The sequence below is a fragment of the Lissotriton vulgaris genome, chromosome 11 (genome assembly GCF_964263255.1).
Source record: "Lissotriton vulgaris chromosome 11, aLisVul1.2, whole genome shotgun sequence".
Lineage (NCBI taxonomy): Eukaryota > Metazoa > Chordata > Amphibia > Caudata > Salamandridae > Lissotriton > Lissotriton vulgaris.
Window position 1 is genome coordinate 1,039,835,090 of NC_141699.1, and position 26,471 is coordinate 1,039,861,560.

Below are 26,471 nucleotides of genomic sequence, written 5' to 3' on the forward strand. Positions count from 1 at the left end.
AGCAGAGGGAGTCCTCACAATATTTAAAAACTCACGACTGCACTTTCTGGAAGCAGGACGTGACGTGACGACGCCCTCCGGAGCAGTGCTTAATTTGTAGCAGAATGAGTGTCAGTCCCCAAAGCGCTGCTGAGAAACAAGTGGCCAGTGTTTTTAAACACCGGCGCACCGAATACCAAGGCTGCCTAGTCTTGAATCAATCTCATGGCTGTTCCTTTTAGAATCAGACACTTCCTGCCTCTTTATCTCAGTGGTGCAGGTTCCTGCATTCCCTGTGTGCTGTTTATTTCTGTCTTTCTCTTTCTCCTTTTCATTTTTTGTTTTTCCCTCTCTTGCTCACACTTAATGTCTGATGACAAAAAATAAGTCCTAGTCACAACAAGCATTGGCATAGCCTATAGGTCTCGCTTCTGCTGCAGCTTGCCACGGCCACTGTGCTGTCAGCTGAGCTGCCTGCCTTCCGCCTCTGCACTCAAATAATCATTGCGCTGGGGTGCAGACAGCTACTGGATGGCCTCGCCAAGCAGCCCTTAAGCCCTGAAATTCCACTGCGTCGTCTGCAGTACAGGGCTGACGGATTCAGGGTCTGGGTGAACTGTTATACAAGATTGGGTGGAGGAGAACAGGTTTGTCACAATAAAATTCCAATTGGGAAGGTAAGGGCTAAAGAAGGGTTTCTGGCGAAGGCCCTGTAAGTAAAACAAAGAAGCTGCCAATTCCAGGGTGTCCGATTGTGGGAAAATTCATCAGGGAATCCCAAAAAGTACATCCAAAATGGAGGATATTACGTGCGGGCATTGCGCTCTGTCTCAGCCAGTGCCCGGCCGTGGATGATGCCTCGCTTTAGCCTCTCCATGGCACTCTTGCTGCCGGCGTATGTTGGCCTGATTTCTTTGCCCATCTCCTCTATCACAGACAGCAGGTCAGAGTATGTGCTCTGGGAGGCCTGAGACCCAGGTGGCTTCATCACCTGCATGTACCCCATGGATGGTGGTCCGAAGTCATTGAAGTGTGGTCGAAAGGGAGCAAAGGTTCCACCTAGTGACCCAGACGGTGAAGGCACACTCACACTGGAAACTTGTGGGACAGGCGTTCCAGGACCAGAGTTGTTGCTGCTCCCCGTCGTGGCTGTCGTGCTGCTAGCTGTGGTCGGTGCTGGGGCGATGGGCTTGTAGGACATCCCCAGAGTCCCAATTAACGTGGTGGGCAAGTCGCCCCCTCTGGTAAAGGTCGCCGCCAGCGCCAGCCTGGCTTCTGTGATAGACTGTCCTATTAAATAAATATGCCCCCCAAAGGAGAGCCAATTCTGAATTACGTTAAAAACTGATTTATTCTTCTGTTGTGCTCAGTCGGTATCTTGAATTGCTTCCTTCTGACAGGTGGCAGGGTTGAGCTTTGTTATGATTGTAGGATTAGCAGAAGAACCAACAAATTCTTTGTTGAAGTGATATAAAACCGGAGTTTCTGGTTGCAGGCTGACTTGAGTCCCTCGGCCCCTTCTTCTACGGTCACCACCCGTCCGTTACAGACACGGACCGCCCGTGCACTCGTCGTCTGCAGTAGTCATCTTGAGTCGCCTATAGTTGAAGCCTTCTTAGGAGTTCAAATACTGCGCAGCGGGAGGAGCAGCTGAGTGCCCAGCTGGCTGAGGTACATCATACACTTTGCGCTTGGAGCACCGCCATAATCTACCAAGCGGCTCTGATCCTCACGTGAAAGGCTGTTTTGATGAGAGAGGGACCGGTATGAGGGCTGAGAGAGCCAGAAGTAAGTGACCAATGTGAAGCTGGAGGTGTCGTAAAGTGGGGGGCTCCCCTACTGAGGTTGGGTCAAAGGGAGGGGCAGCCAAGGTGAGACAATTAAAACGAGACAACCTGGGGCAGCATACAGGGCTGTAGGGCTGCGGGGGAATACCAAAGTGCTCTGTGGAAATGCACCAAGAAATAGGCATAACCTCCTAATAAGCACGCTAAAGCTGCGTGGGGCCTGGGAGCACTGAAGTTAAAGCATCCTAAAGGTGCCCCTGCAAGGCATGTATATAAATTACCTGCAGTTTCCTGACCGCACCGTTCCCCATTTGTGTGTGTTACTTATTGTCTGTATATGCTTTTATTATTAGTTTGAAATCCTTCACTCCTTCAAGGTGCTCATTTTTATACAACCAAAACTTAACTACTGCATAAAAAAAAACATTGCCATTTACAATACTAAAAGCTCAAACTTTTCTAATGCGAGACCTATTGCATTGCAAATGCTTGTTAATATAAGGAACTGAAGAGGTGCCATACAATCACACGTGGTCCTACAACTCAGCACGCAAATCAGGATATCCAAAATGAATATAAATACCAACGAAGTAGTGAGGTTACGGCACATAAATCAGGAAAGACATTGGCACAAATCCAATGAAGAGCAATCCCCAACCCCACCCCTCAAAGCAGTACACGTTAGAGGAACCACGAATGAAGACAACACTATAGAAAAAGACGAAGACTAAAGGGCCATGGAAACAAAAAACAGACAAACCCCACCCCCCTACCCCCACCCTGCACACCCGCGGGATGCCAAGGCCTACCCCCCCAGCCGCGTGCCTGTCGCCCTAATGGAACCCGAAATTTAGAAAAGAGAAAGAGAAAGACAAAGAGCATAGATGGAGGAGGGCCCTCAAAGTCGCCACCCGGCCCCGCCCATCACCCCTGCACGTGGAGGAAGACCAAAAGCAAAATAGAGTATCGCGGAGAGCGTCAAGTACCAAGCACATCAAAAATACAACCCCAGTACAAACACACCCAGAGCACTGTCCGTTAACGTGAGGGCCACCGAAACCTAAAATGCATCACCCCTGGCCTCGTCTAGCAACGGAACCACCCAATGACCCCTTGTCAATCGAGTTACAGTACTTTTTGGAGGATCTGAAGGATCCAAGCGAATCAGTCCCGAGTAATACCAAAAAAGGGTTCAGCAGCTAGAGTCCATCCAGTCGTGTGCAGCCGTAGTCCATGGGCGGCAATATCACGCCCGCGGGTGCCATAAAGTCCAAGCACAGTAATACCATCCATGAAGTGGAAATATCACTGTCCGGCGAATGCCTCGGTGTTGTTGAGGCGGCCCGAAAAGAAGAACAGCAGTGCGTCCCTAGGATCAGGACGCCCCGCGAAACACTAATGGTTAAGAAAGCCAGGATTGAGCAAAATCGTATGGTTTGTGTGTCAACCTTTTGCCCTGCTGCCAATCAACTTAAAAGGCTGATAAACCTCAACTGGCATTTAGTACAAGATCTACATGAAGACATGAGAAATTCACCTTTATTTGCATTCAAGAAGGAGAAGAGCGTGGCGAACCACATTGTAAGGGCAGCCTTACCCAGTAAACAAACACCAACTCTTACAAGCCTTTTTGGCTTCCCCCAGACAAAAGGGCACCACAAATGTGGCACTTGCACTTGTTGTCATGACACCATGGAAGAAACAGTATTCTCTTTTAACAACATCCACTGGAAGCATGAATCATTTACCAACTGCAAAACCAGGAATGTAGTTTACGCGATTGTCTGCCCCTGCCCTAAACTATACATCGGGAAAACATCCCAGGAGGTCAGACAACGTATGACGCAGCATAAATCGAGAATTCGCAGAGAAGTGGAGAATGCGCCATTGGTACACCACTGGTTGATGAAGAAACATGATAAAGAGGACCTCAAATGGACTGTTCTGTCCAAAATCGAAAAAGATCCCAGAGGGGGGAACTTAGAAGTAAGATTAAATCAAAGAGAGGCACTTTTGATCATGAAGTATGATACAGCAGTCAGTGGACTAAACGAAATCTCGGAAATTTACAAAACTGTCCCATGATTCAGCCCACAGGACTTCATCTCCCAGAATTCTCCTCTCTGTTACTGAACTACAACTCCCTTCTTCCAAACTACAACTCCCTTCATGCTTTGGGAGGCATCCTCCACCTTCAGTCCATTGACTACACGGCTTCAGTAACCTGCAAGCAGTGACTGCATGAGGAGCGAGGACGTTTGAGACACTGGTTTGAAGAGTTCAATTTGGTTTCCAGGTAAGCGGACACTGACACGCAATAGCGCGATCGTCAATCGGCTTTCGCCGCTCTCCCCCGCCTGCCCAATTCCAAACGTTCACCGTTACTTTTTTATCCCCAGAGGCGCCGGATCCAGAAATTGCGGACCGCGCGATCCAACAAGCATTGGTGAGCGCACACGCGCTGCAAGGTGGGCGAGCGCACACGCGCTGCAAGGTGAGCACACGCCACCTCCCCCTTTTTTCCTTCTAGCCCCGATCCCTTGTAGACACAGACAGCACGTTATGAGCGGGCATGACTGAATGCATTTATCCTTCTATCACAGCACCTCTTCGCTCCCCTTTGATGAGAATACTTCGGCTTTCTACATTATTTGAGGAGCTCTGACCCACGTATTAAGGTAGGCTGAGGTTAGGGGTACTTTGGTTGAGATGGTGACCTCACAGGTTCAGTATAGTGATTGTTGTTTTCCTCTTCCCCGTTTAGTTACATTGTGGTCCTGATGAGAACCTGTTAAGAATAAGGTTCGAAACGCGTCGACCTGACCCCGTCCCATATCATCATTATTGTTATGGTTGTGTTATTCAAGTGATGGATTATTGTTCCTTCTGAAAAACGAAAAAGTTTCATTTTTGTTTGAAATTTACAACTGTTACTATTCTTGCATTATTACAAACTGTATTATGATGATGGGACCTGTATGAATGTTTTTTGTATGTCTGGATGGCCAAGAATGTGTTGAATGTCAGTTTGAGTGAATTTTGTACATACCAAAGTGTGCTTTTTTCGGTGTATATGTAAATGTATAGTATTTTCTTACACATTGTTTTGTATTCTCATGCCAAAAAACAAGCAAAAGACTAAAAAGCAAAATAGTCTGCAAAAAATTAAAAGAAACGTTGCAATTTCAAAAGCCATTGTTCATGTTTATTGTTCATGCACAATTAACAAAGAATTATTTCCAAAAAACTGCTCAGCATAGGCAGGTGTGTTGTTTTTCAAGTTATTATTGGCTCAGCCTGGCTGAGTTTTTGAGTCAAACCCGTAGTGTTTTTCATAATCTACCAAGCGGCTCTGATCCTCACGTGAAAGGCTGTTTTGATGAGAGAGGGACCGGTATGAGGGCTGAGAGAGCCAGAAGTAAGTGACCAATGTGAAGCTGGAGGTGTCGTAAAGTGGGGGGCTCCCCTACTGAGGTTGGGTCAAAGGGAGGGGCAGCCAAGGTGAGACAATTAAAACGAGACAACCTGGGGCAGCATACAGGGCTGTAGGGCTGCGGGGGAATACCAAAGTGCTCTGTGGAAATGCACCAAGAAATAGGCATAACCTCCTAATAAGCACGCTAAAGCTGCGTGGGGCCTGGGAGCACTGAAGTTAAAGCATCCTAAAGGTGCCCCTGCAAGGCATGTATATAAATTACCTGCAGTTTCCTGACCGCACCGTTCCCCATTTGTGTGTGTTACTTATTGTCTGTATATGCTTTTATTATTAGTTTGAAATCCTTCACTCCTTCAAGGTGCTCATTTTTATACAACCAAAACTTAACTACTGCATAAAAAAAAACATTGCCATTTACAATACTAAAAGCTCAAACTTTTCTAATGCGAGACCTATTGCATTGCAAATGCTTGTTAATATAAGGAACTGAAGAGGTGCCATACAATCACACGTGGTCCTACAACTCAGCACGCAAATCAGGATATCCAAAATGAATATAAATACCAACGAAGTAGTGAGGTTACGGCACATAAATCAGGAAAGACATTGGCACAAATCCAATGAAGAGCAATCCCCAACCCCACCCCTCAAAGCAGTACACGTTAGAGGAACCACGAATGAAGACAACACTATAGAAAAAGACGAAGACTAAAGGGCCATGGAAACAAAAAACAGACAAACCCCACCCCCCTACCCCCACCCTGCACACCCGCGGGATGCCAAGGCCTACCCCCCCAGCCGCGTGCCTGTCGCCCTAATGGAACCCGAAATTTAGAAAAGAGAAAGAGAAAGACAAAGAGCATAGATGGAGGAGGGCCCTCAAAGTCGCCACCCGGCCCCGCCCATCACCCCTGCACGTGGAGGAAGACCAAAAGCAAAATAGAGTATCGCGGAGAGCGTCAAGTACCAAGCACATCAAAAATACAACCCCAGTACAAACACACCCAGAGCACTGTCCGTTAACGTGAGGGCCACCGAAACCTAAAATGCATCACCCCTGGCCTCGTCTAGCAACGGAACCACCCAATGACCCCTTGTCAATCGAGTTACAGTACTTTTTGGAGGATCTGAAGGATCCAAGCGAATCAGTCCCGAGTAATACCAAAAAAGGGTTCAGCAGCTAGAGTCCATCCAGTCGTGTGCAGCCGTAGTCCATGGGCGGCAATATCACGCCCGCGGGTGCCATAAAGTCCAAGCACAGTAATACCATCCATGAAGTGGAAATATCACTGTCCGGCGAATGCCTCGGTGTTGTTGAGGCGGCCCGAAAAGAAGAACAGCAGTGCGTCCCTAGGATCAGGATAGGCATGTGTCCCAAGGAGGCACTCACGTGTGCATCCGCGCTGTCCAGGGAGGACGAAGCAACCAGGTCTCTCGGCAGTTCCCGGAATCCAGGCGGGTCCAGAGTCCTCCCCAAGGAAACGGGCACAGAGGCACTCCATTGAAATCGGACTACATCCGCACTGGGCGGTGAAACAACAATGGCGGCCATTTTTCGATCCAGGTCCCAAACATTGCAAATCAGGGACTGGCGCAGATCCGTTAGGGCGGCCAGGACATCTTTGGGTGTGGGCTCCATTGTGCGCCGCAAGCCTCCCACGTCCATGTCTACGGCAGCCATCCGATCGGGACATGGTCCGTGATGAGGGGTGTCAGTCGCCATCTTCGTCAGTTCGGCCCCGTCCCCCTGCACCTCACTGAGGGGACCGGCCCCAGCACAGGGCGCCGCTAAGTGTACGCCCGGAACACAGTTATGAGGCGGGTGCCCCAGGGAGAGCCACCAAAAGGCTAAACAAAAGACCCTGCCTCTCCCTGGGGGCTGCCCGCCTGTCTCGGGGGCGATCCTTGGTTACGTCCGGGCACGGAGTCTGAAGAGGGGGGCCAGGAGCCCCCCTCAATTCCAGTAAGCCTCTCGGCCCCCAAGGCTCTTCGACAAGGGACCTGGCTGATGCTGCCTTCAGCGGCACTCCAAGACAACGGCACCCTCCGACCGACTCCACACCACCAGAGGCGGCCGCTGTGGTTGCAGTCGCCTCCGGCCGCCCGTTGCAATCGACACCCCGGCTTCGTCACTGCACGGGCCGCTGAGCAATGGGTGGGGAATTCTCCGGCTTCACATCACACAGGAATCTCAGGAGCAGGTGGTAAGTGAACACTCCCCTTCTTTTATCCAACTATACCTTTGTAGTTCAGAACGAACAACAGGATGGGCATGCAGGGAGAGAGGGCTCACGGAGCCGAACGGCTATGCGGCCATTTCGGTTGCTGGCTTGGCTCCTCCATGCAACTAATTTTTAACAGCAATATCACCATAATGATGACAAATACTGGACAGAGCACTTTGCCAATGATTGAGCTACCAATCTCTGAAAACCATTCTTTTATTGCCTCAATCCTTTTGCCTAATCGTTCAGTGAAATCTTCTTCTTCCAGGGGTTCTATTTCCTCATGAAACTCTGTTATGTTTTTAATAAGCAACTCTATATTCCGACTCTTGTCAAGAATATATGTACAACAATGCTGGACATGTTAGACCCCACAGACTCCTCCCTCTTTTGCAAGCAGGATGTCTAATGCAAGACGATTCTGCATAACCATTCTTCTAGTAGCAACAAGTTCTGTGTTTACTAATTGGAAACCACTTGCTGTGTCTGTAGATAATCTATCTACAATTGTGGACACTTTCCTAATTTTGATTGAATTCATGGTAATTCCTACCATGGGAATGACTGCACCAAAAAAGTCTCCCAAGACTTCTGTAAAGCTTTCTCTTTTGTACCTGTTCAGGTGTTCTCCAAATTCAAAGGTACCCTTTACATTTCTGTCAACATGGAACATTTTTGGAAAAACTAATCCAAGATAGCAAGTCCCATACCAATGGTCTGGGACGCTAAAATATGCCTTATTACCACAAATAAAATAAATTCCAGGGAAAATTGGATCTTTACCACCTTTTAATCCCCATCCCCCTATGATACGGTAAGTATCCTTACATTGACTAGCACCAACAAAAAAGTTATCATAAAGTGTGTTATCTCTTCTAATGCAAAATTTACCACTAACCGGTTCATCTATATGTATAGCTGCATTTGTGTTAACACCATTGAGCTTGGCATCCTCCATTTGCCAAAACTTGGACTTGGCATGTTTTAGCACCTCATTTCTTTTGTAAACAGCCCTTCTCTCCTCAACCATATTCAGGAAAGTCTTTTCCTCAGCTCTCATCTTAAATTGTTTCTATAAGCATATTCATAATTAAGTTCATTAGTTACTAAAAAGAATTCCCTTTGCAGGCTTAACTTTGTTTAAGCTATTTACAACTTTGAGATTTGCAAAAACCTCATCAAAGTCTGAATAATAATACTCCAGTCGACCAGTTTGATAAAACAGGCTAGCAATTACACTACAAGTGATGCCATAAGTGAGAGGTAACATGTTATAAGTAACCCCCTCTGAAACAGAAGCAGGCAGCTTCACACAAACATAGCAATCCTTTACATTCATTACTTTAACATATTCAGACAAAAGCCTAGAAAATGAATTGCTAGAAAAATCTCCAACAGATCTATCTTGATGGATCTCTGGATTATGCTCAATAATTCTGCTAGACTTGCCAGCATGTTTTTCATGTTTAGTCTCTACCTTACTTGTTATATTAGTCCTAAGTTTTTGTTTATCAATACCAAAAGGATATACTACAGCTAAAATTAACCAAAACCGGATTAAAAGAATCACACAAATTGAAGACTTCTTGCAACATCTTTTCAAAATAGAGCATCTTGAAGTATCTGAACTAGGCATTTTTAAATGAAATAAACAAAAACAAAAATTTTAAATAAGAAATCAACTATAAACTAAAATTAAAATATCCCCCTTTTTTAAATTATTTTTTTTTTTTAAAAGAGAAACCCTAAACAACTTTTCTTCGACCTTGCGTCACATGAACGTGTATTTTCAGCTAACACAATTTCTTCGACCTTATGTCACCTAACACATTCTCTTCAGCCTTATACCAGGAAATTAAAAACCCTATCTAAAATTAAACCACTTCAATCATTGTCACTAGCTTCTTCCAAATCTTCTTGACTACTGCTTCCTACTTCAACAATTGGCGGGATTATTATGTATGTCCACTCTGGGGACTTATACTTTTGATTTGGCTTTACAACTCTTTGTTTTACGAGTAATTACTTCAATTTTCTTATTCTTTTCGTCTTTCTTATCAGAGTTACCTCCCTGACTAGAAATTTCGTTGATCTGTTCTTTTGATTTCTTTACTAATTTGAATTTCAGGTTATCTTCTGGCCAAATATCTCCTTTCCTCAAAATTTTCTTTTTCGGTACGTTTTCGTTATTCTCAGCTTTCCAAGCTCTTTTTCAGAATTTTCTTATTTCAGATTCTTCATCACTTTCATCTGTCTCTGTTTCTGAGACTTCAAATCTGTATTTAGGAACTTGTTTACTTGGCAGCTTCACTCCATTAGGAACATCATCCTTACAGCTGGTACTTGGTAATTCTTACTCTACTTCAGGGATCACCTTCAGCTTCCCAGTTTCACAATTTTTGCTCCTGCACACAGAGTTACTCCTTTGCCTTTCAATACTCTCCTTGTTCAGATTTTTATCCTGCTCAGTCTTTTTCTTCTGAATTTTCTTTTTGAGATTCTTTTTCTATCAGATCCTCATCAACATCTAGATTTCCTGATACAATTTCCAGATCTTTTTCATTCAAGTCTTGATCTGCATCTAGATTCTCCAGATGTTGATCTTCTTGCTGATCATCAGATTCTTGATCTTCAGGATCCCCTTCTGAATCAGAATCAGTTGTTGTCTCACTTTCTTCATCAAAATTATCAGGAGGTGGTACACGAATAGTATGGCTTGCATGCACCCACCTTTTCAAACCTCTACATTTAACTGCATTTGTTGTGACAAGAATTACTTGTCTTGCCCTTTGCCACCTGGGTACCAAGCAGTTTCTCCTTCGATGAACTTTGGTTTTCACCCAGTCTCCAGGCAACAGATCATGAGCTTGTTCTTTCTCCTTAGTTATTACACCTGTTCCCACCTGATGAAATACAGAATTAACTACATCAGAAAGGTTCTGACAGTATTCAATGATTGCACTATCATTAATACTCAAAAGCTTGCCAACTGGAACAAATGCTTGCCTCATTACTCTACCCATTAAGATATCATGGGGACTAAGGCCTATCTTCTTCTCTGGAGTTCTTCTCAAAGACATTAGAACAAGTGGAAGAGCATCTGTCCATTTCATTCCTGTGGCTAGGCACATTTTTGAAATTCTGTTCTTAATTGTTCCATTTATCTGCTCTACAACACCTGATGCCTCTGGTCTGTATGCACAATGTAATTTCTGTTCAATGTTCAAAGCTTCACAAACCAGTTTTAGTAATCTGTTTTCAAAATGCGTTCCGCGATCACTTTCAATAGTTACCGGAAAGCCATATCTAGGTATGATCTCCCTCAGAAGCAATTTTGCCACACTGACTGAGTCATTATGACGTGTTGGAAAAGCTTCCACCCATCTTGAAAACAGACAAACAAATACAAGCACATATTTCAGCTTGTTGTGCTTTGGCATGTCAATGAAATCCATCTGTAATCTGGTAAAAGGACCACCCTCCCGTCCTATGGTTCCCAAACTTACAACAGTTTTCCTGTTTGGATTCATTTGTTGACAGGTCAAACATCTTTGGCAAAGTGACTCTGCTATGATTCTGAATTTTGGACTGATCCATGTTTCTCTGAATAGTCTGATCATGGAATCTCTCCCTAAATGCCCTGGACCATGGTACATCCGGGTCATGTCAGCAGTCATACAATTTGGCATTACAGGTCTGCCATCTTTGTAGACCCCAACTCCATCTTCCTCTTGCTGTCTGCACTCCGCTTTTAACCATGTGTTTTTCTCTTCGTCATCTGCCTCATCTTGTAATTCTTTTACTCCCTGCCATGTTTCAACTACAAATATTAGCATGAGAGAATTAAACATGTGACTTTCGTCTTTTTCCCGATTGATTGAATAATTATTCTTCGCACAATATCTTGCGATTTTGTCTGCAAATGCGTTACCTTTAGTAATGTAATCCCCACTTTTTTTATGAGCTGCACATTTTACGACAGCAATTTGTTCTGGTAATTGAATGCCATCGATCAATCTTTTGATCAATTTTGCATTTCTGATTGGCGTTCCCGCAGAGGTCAAATAACCCCTTTGAGACCAGAGCTGACCATAATCATGAACTACACCATACCCATACTGACTATCAGTCACTATGGTCACCTTTTTACCAGCTGCTTTTTCACAAGCTCGAATCAAACCAATTAATTCTGCAATTTGGGCTGAACGAATTCCATCAAGAGGAGAACCTTCTACAACATCTGAGACTGTACATACTGAGTATGCTGCTCTCCGAATTCCTTCATCTGTTCTTAGACAGGAACCATCAACAAAATAGACCACATCAGATTCAGGTAAAGGAACATCTTTTATGTCCTGACGAGGTTTGGTGCAATAATCTACAACATCCAGGCACTCATGATCAATGTCAGTTTCATTGTTAACCTCAGTAACAACACCATCCGGCAATAATGTGGAAGTATTTAAATTCACACATCTTGCAATAGAGACGTTATCTGATCCCCAAATTATCTTTTCATATTTTGTCAATCTGTTACTGGTTAGATGCTGAGTTTTGCTTCTGGTAAGAAGAATTTCAACTGAATGAGGTACATATACTTTTACAGGAAATCCCATAATGATACCCTCACTTTGTTCAAGACTTACACTTGTTGCAGCCACTGCTTTTAAGCAACCTGGCAAAGCTTTCGCAACAGGGTCCAAAACAGCTGAGAAATAAGAAATTGGTTTTCTCAGTTTTCCATGTCTCTGGATCAGGACTGACAGTGCACAACCTTCCCTTTCACTGCAGTACAACTCAAATTCTTTTTCATAGTCTGGCATACCCAATGCTGGAGCTTCACATAAGCTTCTTTTTAACTGTTCAAAAGCTTCTAATTCAATTTTTGACAATCTGGTTGGATCTTTTATGTCTGCTTTTATTAGTCTTTGTAATGGCTTTGCAATTACTGAAAAACCACTAATCCATTGACGACTATATCCAACCATTCCTAGAAACATTCTGACCTGTCTTTGTGTTGTCGGGGGCTGTATTGCTCGAATCATTTTGATTCTTTCAATAGTCACTTGTCTGATTCCCTTTGCAGTTCTGTGACCAAGATACTTTACTTCTTGTTTGCAAAATTGTAATTTCGCGGGTGACACTTTATGTCCCTCATCTGCCAATCGATTCAAAAGAGTAATGGTGTCAGCTACACAATTTTCTCGTGTCTTTGCTGCCACAAGTAAATCATCAATATACTGAACCAATGTTGAGTTTCCAGGTAAAATCAAATCTTCCAGGGATTTCTTTAATAACTGATTAAAGATAAATGGACTTTCAGTATACCCCTGTGGGATACGACACCATGCTAAAATGCGATTCTGGAACCTAAATGCAAAAATTTGCTGGCTCTCTGGATGCAGTGGAACTGTAAAGAAGGCTTTACACAGGTCAATGGCCGTGTACCATTCTGCATCATGCGGAATCTGATAAAGTATTACCGCAGGGTTTGGAACAACTGGACAACATGGAACAACAATTTGGTTAATTTTCCTTAAATCCTGAACTATTCTATATGTTCCATTTGGCTTTTTAATACCCATAATCGGTGAATTACATGGGCTACTTTCAATCTCCTTTAGTACACCTTGGCTTATGAATTTTTCAATCACTGGAATGACACCTTCAATTGTCTCAGCCTTCATTTTGTATTGTGGAACATTCGGAAAATCTATTCCTTGTTTTACAGTAATTTCTACTGGATCTACATTTTTCATAAGACCCATATCATTTCCAGTTAGGTCCCAAATTTCTGGTTGACTGGCTTTTTGAGCTCTTCTGGCAAATCATTTTTGTCAAAGACAGGAAATAATAAATTCCTTTCTTTTTCAACCATCAACATTGTCAATTTGTAAAGACCATCTACTTCTGATGTTTGTAACTCAATGCCATCTGGTGAGCAATATATTTTGCAATTCCTCTTACACAATATATCACGACCCAACAGATTTACTGGACTACTGTCACAAACCAGAAACCTGTGTTTATCTTTGTAATTCCCAATTTCAACTTTTACAGGCTCAGTTAGACTTGTTTTAATTTGCTGATTTGCTACACCTACAACTTGGATGGACTCACCAGAGAGAGGAAGGTTTTCTATTTCTGTTGATCTAACAGTAGAACGGGTAGCACCTGTGTCCACAAGAAAAGTGATATCTACAACATTCACTTTACCATTAACAAATGGACCAGACTGATCTACCTCAAGAGTGGGTCCAAGCACACACTCTTCTTCCTCTCTCAGGCACCGTCATGAGTAATCTTCTGATGAATCACTCTTTCTTATTTTTCATCCAAAACTGCTGAGAAGCATTCCACATATTCATTTTTGACCCATTATTTACCTGATTTCCTCCCCAGAAACCTGTTTCTGGTGTAAACCTTTGAGCATTCACACTGTTTGGAAATGGTGCTTGTGGAATCTGGCTCTGCTGAATTTGGCTCTGTTAAATCTGACTCTGCTGATTCGCTACCTGTCGCTGTAGCTGTCGCTGCGGACTTAACTCGTTTAATTGCCGCTGTAGCTGTTGCTGTTGCTGCTGATTTAACTCACTCTGCATCTGTGTATTTAATGAAGTATTTTTAAAAATTTTGGGCGGGTTTTTACACTCGCGTTTCCAATGTCTAATTTCGCCGCAATTAAAACATGGGAGTTTCTGTTTTAACTCTTCAACATTTACATTAAATTTAGGTTTATTATTAAAATTATTCTTACATTTGCCTTGATTCTGTTGCACATTTTTATTTTCAAAACCCATTTGCTGTTGTTCAGCTACTTTCACTTGTGCCCACATTGCTTTTTCCTTAAGATTTTTCTGCCTGGCATCTATCTCATCACTGCAATATTTTGCCTTTCTCAGGATATCATCAACTGAAAGTTATTGCCAGCACACAATTCCATTTTTAATCATCTCACCAATTTCAAGTCTCAGGCCATAGACAAATCTGTAAATAAAGTGGCTCATGTCCTTTTCACTTAATTTTTCATAGCCACTGTACTGTTTAAATACCGACAGCAACCTTTCATAGAAATAATGTACAGATTCTTTTGGCTCTTGATTTGTTCTGTCAATTTTAACCCAATCTACTTCTTTCGGGGGAATTTTTCCTTTCAGCCAATAAATTACTTTATTATACATATCCATAACATCTTTGGATGGGGCACTTCTAATTGTATCTCGAGCAGGTTCTTCTTTTGGCCAACTCACAGAAATTTTACATTCTGTCCAAAGATCTGATGGGACAACAATGTCAAAGAATCCATCCAGATCAATCCACAGAACTTTTGACACTTTAATAAATCTGTCTACCTGTCGATACCATTCAACTGGCTTTTCTCTCAGCCGAGGAAAATCATTGGTAAACAACAGAATTTCCTGTCTGGACCAAGGGACATGCACATAACCTCCACCTGCTATTTCCCTCATTGGAAATTCCGAAACAGTTTCATTTCTGGCCCTTTTGTCTTGTTCTTTGTTCTTAGACCATTTCATTCTCTATTTTTCTAATTCACCTAATCTTTTGAGAAAAGCTATCAATTCTTTAATGTGAGTCATTCTTCCGGCAGTATTGAGATTATCGATATCCTTTTCAGAAAAATCCACTCTATAATGTTTCTGCAAATGTTTTTGTTTGCTCAGATCAATTTTTAATTCAGCAGCCATTTCTTCCAGTTGCTCATACCTGTTTTTCGTTTTCCACTGGATACTCTTACAAATAAAAAGAAGTTCATCATCCTGATACACTCTTAACTTGTCAGTACCAATTGTGCCAATAATTAATTCCTCCAAATCAGCTTTTAATTTAGCAACATCAAGCTTTTTTAATTCAGGAGCTTCTGGAGACAATGCATTTTGTGTTAAATTTATTCTATTTAAGCTTCTTTCTGAGGGACCAGGATCTGATTCTGCAACAGACGGAGTCTGAGAACCTGTTAAACTTTGATTTAAAGTTAAATTTGGCATCATAGATTTTTCTCTGTGAATTTCTGAAAGTTCTGAATAAAATTTTTCAGCCACTTTTTGAATCTCTGCATTCGTTGGAACTGTTAAAGCAGAATGTCTATTTTCTCCCTGATCAAAAACTGGTACAACAGGACCAATTGTTACTGGTACTGTCACTGCTTCCATGCTTTTCGTTAATTGCATTAGCTTCTCTAGGAGGAGGTGCACTTGGAGAAGTTCCTGTAGAAACTCTCGGGGTAGATTGAGAATCTATTTGATAAGGTGGCGGTTTGCGTTTAGTAGAATAAATGTCCTCTAAAATTGCATCATCTAATTCCTCATCAAGTCTATTTGTCTTTCGAATTTTCTTTTGACCTGGCTCTTCAGTAATCATTATTCTCACTGGATACAGACCATCATACATGTCTGCTTTTCTCCAATGCCTCACTTTGTCCTCATGCGTTTCTCTGTTTAGAATCTGCTTTGAATTTCTAGGTGTTAAACATTTGCTTTCACGTTCAAGCTCCATCATCTCAACCTCCCATTCAACTAAAGCCTCAAATTGTGTAGGTCTAGGCTTCGGCACAAGATCCATCATCCTTTCTCTCAGGTTCTTTAAAACTTTCATATTAAATGACCCATCTTCCGGCCATGCTAATACACCATCCTTTTGTGTATAATGCATCCAATTTTCAAACCAAATTACAGTATGGTAACCATATTCGCCTTCCATATAAGCTGCGGATGTTTTGTACTGAAGTAATTTACCACCACGCGATTCAATTTTCTTGTCAGGTTTAAATACATTTTTCATTTTCTGAAACCATGAAGGCTTCTTTTTCTCATTATCATACCAATAACTCATGTTTTAAATCAAAATCGCTTATTCCGAAACGTTCAAAATGTTTTCTCGGTGTTCCGCTATTCCAACCAATCCGTGCGTGAAAGACACCAACAAGCCAATCAGGTCAAGCCACGTCACTACCTTGCTCAACCAATAGAAATGCAGTATTCAGAACTGTCCAATCTGGTATGAACTCGTCACTGACACATGAACCAATGAGTGCGCTTGCTGTGACGTATGTTAGCCAATCGCAGCGCGGACCGAAATGACGTACTCTGCCGCTGCAACTTCACTTCACTTCCACTTGCCTGTTTCGCTAAATAAAGTGATAGTTTTGCAAACATTCAGGATCCTTTTTGCATAAAATAGACAACGCTAATTTTTATACGATCATTCACACATTCAAACGGAAAACCCTGATCATACACACACGAAATCCTGGCAGGACTTGAACCAACCACAGAAAACGTCAAACGTTAATAAGAATAGACAACGCTATCTTACCCTTCACTCAAGCTTAGATAAATCCTATTACTCTTTTCACAAAAAGTTTTAAAACGGGCTCACCAGGTCCCTATGCTTAATGCTACGATTTCATAGGCAATCCTCACTATTACATTCAACCAATCACATCTAAGGTCCCTAAACTTGTGCTGTACGTCCACAACACTTTGCGATATATTCTATACCACAATTTTGAAACAGAACAAATGCACTGTGTAACTCTTCTAGTCACACTACTCTTTGACGGCAAACAACCAGGAATTTTTCACACTGCAGGAAAAATCCTTTCGACTACATACAACATGAACAAACTTAACAATATGTTTTAGCCATGTATCCTATGTAATTAACATGAAACATGTCAGTTACCATAGCAACCGAACTCTGCTACCAGAGATTTGATCCAGCGTCACTATATAAATTCTGTCTCTCTATAAACACCAATCTCTACCTGATACTCACCATACTAATCAAAACTAAGGCCCATTAAACAGAGACAGAAAAGTGAACAACTGAATCATGTGGCCTAATTAATCACACTATCAAAACTAAATATGTACATTATATACAACTGCAGTATAACATTTTATTCATAGGTAATCAAAGAAATCATTTAATTAGACCACTATGGCCAATGAATCAACTAATGGTAACGACTAAAATAATCAAGACCAGCTTGACGTTTTAAGTCTTTTATTTTTAAGTTTCAAAAGGTTCAGTTTCAAAATCTTTATTAGCTCATTTATTAATTTCAAACATTTTTAATAAATCAGTATTATCCATTAGTTTATTGGCACAAAAGGTCTGGCACTTCAAAATTGCACAAAATTAATGAATTAAAATAAACACCAACCTAATTCCCTATGTTAAGCTTTCTGACCTGAAAAGAAAGACATATAAAAATGCATTTAGAATTCTTACGTGTCTAAAGGAAATCGGACAGCACTTCGCCCTCAGGAACAGTCAGCCCCGCTCCCTTCAATGGACTGAGTTTTTATACACTTCTACTCACTAATCTAACTAAACGATATACTTTATTAATTTCTAGCACCCTGATTGGTTGTTGTCTGTCAGACCACCATGAGGCCACCGCTTCCAAATATTGAAAATGACACACGTCATTGTCCATTGACATGAAGCGACACCGGCTTCCGAAAGTTTGCTACAGTATCCAAAGTCTTTCACTACTTCCTCCATAGCTCGGCCAAACCATCCTTTGTCATTTCCTTGGCCTTGATTAAAGTCATTCAGAGCACAGTTCGCACAGAATTGCCTTTGTTTAATGTTCAGTTTATTTCAGAGAATAATTTTCGTGGAAAAGCTTCAACACAGCTGTGCTTGGCTCTGCTCTCAGTCAGGCTAATCAACATTTTCAAAACTAGGCCTCAAGCCTTTCTCTCGGGCTAGTATGCAAACAAACACAAAAGAATAATTAATACAAGAAAAGAAAGTCATTCTTTTACCTAACATCTATTACTAATATTATCCCATTAGTAAAAATCACCTAGCAGAAGCACACAAAAAGCAGCACATTTATACTTTACCATCCTTCATAATGAGCAGCAGATTTCTTTATAAATCTGAAACGATAAAAGAAATACAAACACAACATAGATAACAACGTAACATAAACAATAGCACATATAAATTAAGCACATGCCATCAATAAATCAGCCACATTAGTGTTGACAAAGACAATAGGACGAACAAAACAATATTAGTTATGTATTATAAAACGTACTTGCAAATGCAACAAGAGCCCATTTATCAATAAACCTGCGTGTAATGCAATGATGAACTTTTAATCTAGATTAACTTAGTATAACAAACATGCAAGAACACATTAATATATTAGTTCATGTTACAAGGAATTAACTTTGCGAGCCAGAATAAAATGAATTCTGAAACTTGCTCCATCGAGCCTAAGGCTGGAAGTCTGCTCAAAGGCAGAGAGGGCTTCTAAGCATCACAGGCCGGAACTCTCGGGGTCTGCCAGGAAGAGGAGGATGTCCTTGGCGTACAGAGCAATCTTGTCGATCTGGTTTGGATCCTAGGCCCAACCTCGGTTGAGGGCGTCTTGGAGGATGAGGGAGGCCAGGGGTTCCATTGCTAATGCAAACCGAAGCGGCGAGAGCGGGCAGCCCTGGCGAGTGCCCTGCTGGATACGAAATGTCTCCGAAAACACGCCGTTAAAAAGGACCCTCGTCTAGGGAGTAGAGTACAGGACCTAGATGAGGCGTCGGAACGTGGGGCCAAGACCCATCCTTTCCAGCACATCCTCAGTGTAGCCCCAGTTCACCGTATCAAATGCTTTTTCAAAGTCTATGAAAAGCAAGGCTAGATATGGGGTGAGGTGATTACGATGTGCAAGGGCGAGATGGAGGCGGCGTATGCAGTGTCGGGTACCCCGGGCAGGCATGAAGCCGCATTGATCTGGGTGAACCAGCTCTTGCAAGTGGGGGCTGAGTCGTTGTGCCACCACAGTGGCGAAGATTTTGACCTCCATTATTGATAAGGGAGATGGGGCGGTAGGCTGCACAGGTAAGGGAGAAGGGCTGCGTCTTCGGGAGGACTACAATAGTGGATACATCCGTCTCAGGAAGGACCCTTTGTCCAGTACGTGTTTAAACAACTCCACCAAGTGCAGAACCAATGTGTCCCGATAGGCCGCATAATATTCTTGGGGGTAACCGTCGGGCCCGGGCGTTTTGCCAGAGTGCAACAGTGAAATAGCCCTGTGTATCTCTTCTGGGGTAAAAGGAAGGTCCAGAGTCTCCGAGTCGTCTGGGAAAGGCAGGGCAGCTGAGTCCTGGTCTCGGCCAGTAAGGTCGCCAAGGAAGTCCGAGGGGGTCGGGCTTCGTAGAGGGCCGCGTATTATTGGCGAACGTTCGGGCTATGGCTGGGGAAATGGCATGGTGTGCTCCGTTCTTGTCCCGAATCTCGGGAATGATGCGATTGGCCAGCCTCAAGTTTTTACTCCTCTCCCATTCCTCCCAAGATGGAACGGCTGCACTATCTGGACCCTGAAAAGGCCCTTAGCTTCTTCATCGACTAGACTAGAGATTGCAGACAAGATGGCAATAGGTTTCTCTTGAGCAAAAAAGGACAGAGATGCAAAAGAGAACCATCTCCAGATGAATTGTTGTGCATCAAGATCTTCCTTGGATTGCACACTCATTTCACCAGAGCGAAGGCTGCTACCACTCCTCTAGTGTGGTGTGCCAGTCCTGGAGATCTGCCAGGCTGCCATGTGGGCATCTCTCCACAGGTTCACAAAGCACTAATGCCTGGACAGCCAGGCCCAGCAGGCTACCTTTCTTTTCGCCAGAGCGCCTAACTAATGGGTGTATCTGCTCTGTATATCCAATTAAGGCCACTTTGGGAGATGGTAACACATCCACTTTAATAATAGTTGAGGTAAGTTCAAACACTTTTCACCAGAAATCTGCAGTCTTGACACAAACCCATTCAAGATGTGGAAAGTCTGTGTCTGCAGCCAAACTTTTAACAGTTCGTGTTATGTGATGGGTTCAATTTGAGTTGTTATGGGTGTACTGTATGCTGGTTGAAATTGTTTTATTGAACGAATCCCCGTCCAAACTGGTTGCAGTAGTATGCCCACTCTTTGTCAGAGGACTTGCCCTAGGGGGGATTTCCATCTTTCTTTTGCGCAAGACTTTGTCACTGGGGCCTCCGTTTTTATTGATGCAAAGAGCCTACTGATAATATGTCTGTTTGATGGGAGGGTCATAATAGGAGGCATCGTCTTGCTTGACTTTGATTTCTGTGGGGAAAGAGGGATACCTAGCCTTTTACAACGCCCTAAGCTGAAAATAAGTTCATCTGCCCATGGCAGTGGCTTGTAGCTTGTCGTTAATATTAGTATGTTCTAAAAAGACCTCTTCTAGGCACAGGTCCCCAATCATAGTTGTTCTCCAGCTGCTTACTTTTTGAAGGGATGATTGTTCTTCATTGAGCTAGTTAAGTGGGTTATGCTCGAGCGACCGTTCTGGAGCATAGAGAATGGGAAGTGAGGCATGTTTTCGGATTCCATTCCAGACCAGTTATGTGCTAGCTACTGAATTTATTTTAGCCGAAACTCCATGGGGAATCTGTCCAATCAGTGTTCGTGGTTTGGTAGATTATGCAGTGTCCTGCTCTACAGCCTGATGTGTGATATATGGAGGGTGTTTCGAATAGTATGCATATTGTGCTTGTGCACAATAATAATGTAACAGTGTAAGGGCAGCTAGCCTCCTTGATCATATGGTAACAGAGAGTTGAGTCTGAGTTGCCCTCTCTCCCTTGCCAATGTGATCATGTGTGACCCAAGTGTTTTGAAAAAATTGTTTGTTTAGAGGAGCAGGAATGTTGTAGAAAAAGATATGAGTTTGTGTAGGATGACCACCTTCATAAAGGCTATTCTTTCCATCAAAGAGAGGCAATGGAGGTCCATTTCTTTATTTGCTCTTCAGGATCATTGTTGACTTAATAACATTTTGGCTGTAATTGAGATGGTAAAAATGACTCTTGTTTACCGTAATGCAATTCACATTATGGTCTTACCTGTAGGCACCCTTTAACTTTGTTTAGCCGTACACACAAATAACTCTTTGTTTATCTAATGAGATCTACAGATGCTTGCTAGATGGCAAAGGCTAACTCTGTTACATAGTGTGTGCAAACTGAGTCGATGTAGTTCAGAACCTCTTTTGATTAATTTCAACATTTCTCTTCTCCTTAGATTACAACAAGTTTGGATTCAGTGGGTCGAATACAGATGAGGACACGACGTACCCTGCGTGGCCACTTAGCAAAAATATATGCCATGCACTGGGGATCTGATTCAAGGTTTGTAGAAGTCATCTTGCAGGTTTGATTGTTTTGCCTTTAGAATATTGACACTGAATTGGAGCAGAGCTATTTGTTAATGTGTTAAAATATTTTTTTTCTTGGAATCTCTCTTAATGACATACAAATAATTTCTCACACTTAAAATCAGGTAAACTAATTACATTTAGGACTCAGAAGTAGAATGAAGGTGGATAGTGGAAAAGTTTGAAAGACTTTGCCCCATGTCAATGTATTTGTGGAAGAGGTAGCTTCAAAGTCATACAAGATTAATCTAACCAAGCCATAAACTGACTGCAAAAGACTTCAAAAACATTAAACCACCAGATGACAAGAGAGTGCACAGCTTTTTTTTAAATTTTTTTTTTATATATTTTTTGAAAACCTTTATTTTAGGAAATGGATGCGTACAAATACGGGCCTACAACCCGGGGGCCGGCCACGGAACAAAACTGGAAAGCACCATCATCAATTAAAGGCACGGAGTGGTTAGATGATATTACCTAACGTTGTAAGTCAATGCTATTAACTAACTAGAACCACTCGACAAGGATTAAAGGAGGTTAATTTTATATATTAAAGAATAAAGGATCGGTTGTATAGGTAGCAACCTGGTGTACGTGGCAGGGAATAATCCAACTGTTTCATTGCAATACAGCCAAAAAGCAATAATCAGAAAAGTCCATAGCATGCAAAACATAGGTTCGCTTATAGTTCCTCAATGGTAGTATCCACGCCCGACCACATGTACCCAGAGACAAACTGAACAGCGATTCCGCAGTAATAAAAACCATCAGGGAAACAGATAAGTTGCGATCACTATACATTCCAACCCAAGAAGTAAAAAAAAAAACAAGAATACTAAAGAGAAAAAGAAGTAGGGGGACTCCACGTTACTGTACCCGCCCCTCAGTGGTGATGGCGAGCAATAATACAAATAGCGAACGTTCTTGGGGGCGGATCGATTAATTCAGGAGAAACGGTGCCATGAGTACCATATTACATAAAATACCTATTCCTCCCCTCACAGTAACTCACCCCGTGAGGTTACGCGCAGTCGTGGAGACCCAAGAAAAGGACACAAAAGAGCCATAGAAACAAAGAACAACCGAATAGACCCTACTCCACCCGTCCCACCCTGCACCCCTGCAGAAGGCTACGGCCTACCTGCCCCAGCAGCGTGCCTGTCGCCCTAATTATGAACCCGAAATATAGAAAAAGAGAATATAGAGAAACGGAAAAAGGAAGAGAGAGAAAAGAAAAGCCTGGGGAGAGGAACCATTTAGCAAATGGTACAGCCCCCGCCCCCCGCCCACACACGCCATGAGCGTGGCCCAAAACGAAACTGGCAAGTGTTCAGTAACACGTAAATACGAAGAAATCAACAAAGTAGCACAATGTAGGGCAGTCCATAACTCCATTCACCGATTAGTAGTCGTCTGAAAAGAACCGGGTTCATCCTAGGCCTTTCTTAGCCAACGTCGCAATGTGTGTAGATCCAGTGGGCATAGGACATGGCGATGAGAAAAGGCCTTGGAAAAGTTGCTGGACTATCAGTGGAAGCAGCCAATAGAACCCCCTCTCCCGAGGGCAATCCAGAAACTGTTCACAGCAGCCGTGTATACCAGTGTCAATGAACACCAGCGGTTCCACCCGCTCATGTATCGGATCATCGCTACCCCAACCAGAAAGCGGGGAACAATCAACGACCTCACTGGGCCCATCCGCGTCCTCAAAAGCTGACCCGGGAGCAACGGCGGCCATTACATCCCCCTGTACACAGGAGTCCCGAACCATGGTCGACCTCCAGGTCTTCAAGGCTTGCAGGACGTCTCCAATCGTGGGTTCGAGCTCATCAGTACAGGCCCAAGCGGAGTACAAGGGCAAGAAATCGGCATCCCGGGACCCTGCACAGGACATGGCAGCAGCCGCCATTTTGCGACAATTAGGCCGTCTCTCCAGAATCATCTCCAGGGGTGAGCTCAACAGCAGAAACCCGGCGGGACCCCCCTCAAGCGCATGAGCAGCACCCACAGCGCTGAAATGGTGACCACAAAAGAGGGGGACCCGCCGGCGACACCGCTTCGCCAAAATCCCTCGTCGCCACCAAGCGAAGGAGCCCGGTACGGCCGGACGGCAACAAAGGGGGGAGCCACCAGACACGGCGTCCCTAACCCACAACTTGCCGCACACCACCTCTGGAGCACCGGACGGGTGTCCCAGGCACGTTCATTTGCCTCCGGGCTCTTCGCACATCGGCATCTTCCGGCTGGCCCCAGACCTCCACCCGAGGCCGCCGCTGACACCATCTCGCCGGCAACTCGCTAAGGGCGAGGCCCCGGTCTCAACCCCGGGGAGGCCGCACTTTCCGGGAGGACGCCGCTGTGGATCCACCGAGCATCGGACCCACCAGGATGGATGGTAAGTGACTGCAAAGCTCTGTATATAAGTTGTTGTCCGTTTTGGGCAGGATGAGCAACAGGATATTAGAATGTAGGCAGGTAGGACGGCGGAGCCGAGCTAACGTGCGGCCATCTCGTTGTCAAGCTTGGCTCCTCCCCCCGCACAGCTTTTTATTGAAGTAACATTGTCTTTCCTTTTCACGCATGCAATTTAAGCCACTTAACTGCTTTCAATACTGAGAGAACACTTGTAATTTTTGTTCATCCAATTGATGGCAAACATTAGTCCATCCACAATGACTACTGTTGAGCTCCTTGTGGAGCATAAAGTCAAATTAAGCAAATTATTTTTCTTCTCCGTTGTTTAGAAAAAGTTTGTTCTGATATCCTTCATTTCTGTTACTCAGACATTCACAGAAAGCAGTATGATGGTATTCCATATATTGTTTGCAATTATAGAAGTATACAATGACAGCTTACAGGCATCAAGCATGTCCAGTGATACATCGCTGTGTGCAGCATCTCATGGCACTGCTCAAAGTCAACAGCCAATTTGGTGGTAGTTCTTGTATTTTGCACGTGTAATTTCTCAGCCACATCTCTGAGCCATTTATCTTTCTGTGGGACTCCTGGCTGTACCCTGCCTGGAGTGTCTCTTTTCTTTTTACATAAAGAGTAGAATATGTTACTATATGTGCCGTAAACCCTCAACCTATTGTTAGTAGCTCGTGTTGGCTGTAGTTGCACATGCTTAACATTCTTTTGCCATGTAATGGGCTCAGACTTGTAAGTTTTTTCTAAAATGAAGTCTTGCAGCATGAAAAGTGACCTCTACTTGCGGTGCAGATTGCCCATAGGTATAAGCGGAGTGGGCTCTGAGCTCTTTGTGGTGTGAGCATGTTCCATTAGTCTGTTTGGTTCCTTATTGATCACATTGCATCTGATTTAAGTAAGCATTTTCTGAAAGAGACACATTAGTTATAGACTCCTTACCTTAGCATATACCCAGGCGTCAGACTGGATCCTGAACGGTTTTTGTCAGCAGTACCCCTGCGCGTCGGTAGGTGTGGTTGTACAGCTCTGTGTACGTTGCTGGCGTTGTAGCCACCGCTATGATGTCGTTGGAGCTGCTTGGACGTGCCCACGCGCGCTGACGTCAGTTCTTTCTCTTTTCGCGTCAGCAAGCGCAGATACGAGAGAGAGCGGTATTCCTAGGCCCGGGTTTAAGTCCTGTAGGGCCTGCCATCGGAACATGTTGGTGGCAGACCGGCACGACGCGTGTCTCTTCTGCTTGGGGCACGCCCATGGTCGAGGGACCAGTCGCGGAGCCGACACCATCGCTTGTCTGAATCGGGGACAGATAAGTCACGGCGCCTTAAGAAGTCGAAAAGGCGACGTCTCTTTTTGTCTACCCCTCACTGGTGGTGGGACGTGGTTGAGGGGTCGGGCGGTCACTCCCCTGCGGCTCTGATGGAGCCTCCGTTGTTGCCTGCGGCATACCCTCCCTTCCTGGGTCTGCACGAGACTCCGGATGAAATACAGGTCTTTCTGTCGGACATGGGCCGTTTGTTCGCTGCATCGGGTCCCTCGGGAGCTCCTTCGGGCCCGTGGGCCCGATGGGTGGTTCTACACTGTCCCCTTCTTCCGTGGCTACGGAGGAGGTTGGGACTTTTTCTGTGGTGTTGCGTAGGGCAACTGAGGCTCTTAATCTCAAGCTCCCTTCTGTGCCTATTGGGACCAATCTCCTGACTGAGGTGCTGCAGCCAGCATCCTCCTCTGCGGAGCTGCTGCTGCCCTTCAACGACACACTGACTGACATCCTGTTGAGCACCTGGAACCAGCCTAACAGAGGGGTTCCTGTGGATAAGTGTGTGGCATGCCGCACGACCCCAGCTTTCTCACTCAACACACAACGCCTGAGAGTCTGGTTGTCCAGGCCTCTGCCTCTCCGAGTGCATTCCCTTCTACTCCTCCGTACCAGGAATCTAAGAAACTGGAACAGTTTGGGAAAAAGATTTTCACTTCTGCCAGTTGCGGGTGGTGACTACTGCGTGCCTGTTGGGCCGCTATTTTCATTCTGTGTGGGACACCGTGGCACAGGTGCTGCCTCAGTGCTCTGTGGAAGCGCGGGCGGTGCTCTCCCAGGCCATTACCGAGGACAGAGAGGCTGCTAAATTTACTCTCCGTTGTGGACTGGACACAGCTAATTCTCTCGGCAGGGCACTTTCCACAAGGGTGGCTCTTCGCCGTTACGCTTGCCTCAGAACTACTGGTTTCTCCGGGGATTTCCAGAACACTTTGTTAGACATGCCCTTTGATGACACACGCCTCTTTAGTGACAAGGCGGATAGCACCCTGGAACGCTTTAAGGACTCTCGGGTTACGGCCCAGTCCTTAGGTCCCGCCACCACGCGCAGTTCCTCGGGGTCTGCTTTTCGCTCCTTTCGAGGTCAGTGGC

General features: G+C 44.1%; 1 protein-coding gene and 1 pseudogene across 3 annotated transcripts in view; one reads left to right on the top strand and one right to left on the bottom strand.

Moving 5' to 3' along the window:
* The window catches only part of GNB4 (G protein subunit beta 4), a 699,556-nt gene that overhangs the window by 357,725 nt on the left and 315,360 nt on the right, over positions 1 to 26,471 (top strand). For both annotated transcript variants that reach the window (XM_086944371.1, XM_086944370.1), the window contains one exon: positions 21,505 to 21,611. In XM_086944371.1, coding sequence (XP_086800497.1) covers positions 21,505 to 21,611 — 107 coding nt within the window. The remainder of the gene's footprint in view (positions 1 to 21,504; positions 21,612 to 26,471) is intronic.
* On the bottom strand, positions 577 to 2,614 carry LOC147684031 (cyclin-dependent kinase 2-associated protein 2 pseudogene; annotated as a pseudogene). The gene has a single exon (XR_015301077.1). The product of XR_015301077.1 is annotated as a cyclin-dependent kinase 2-associated protein 2 pseudogene (transcript).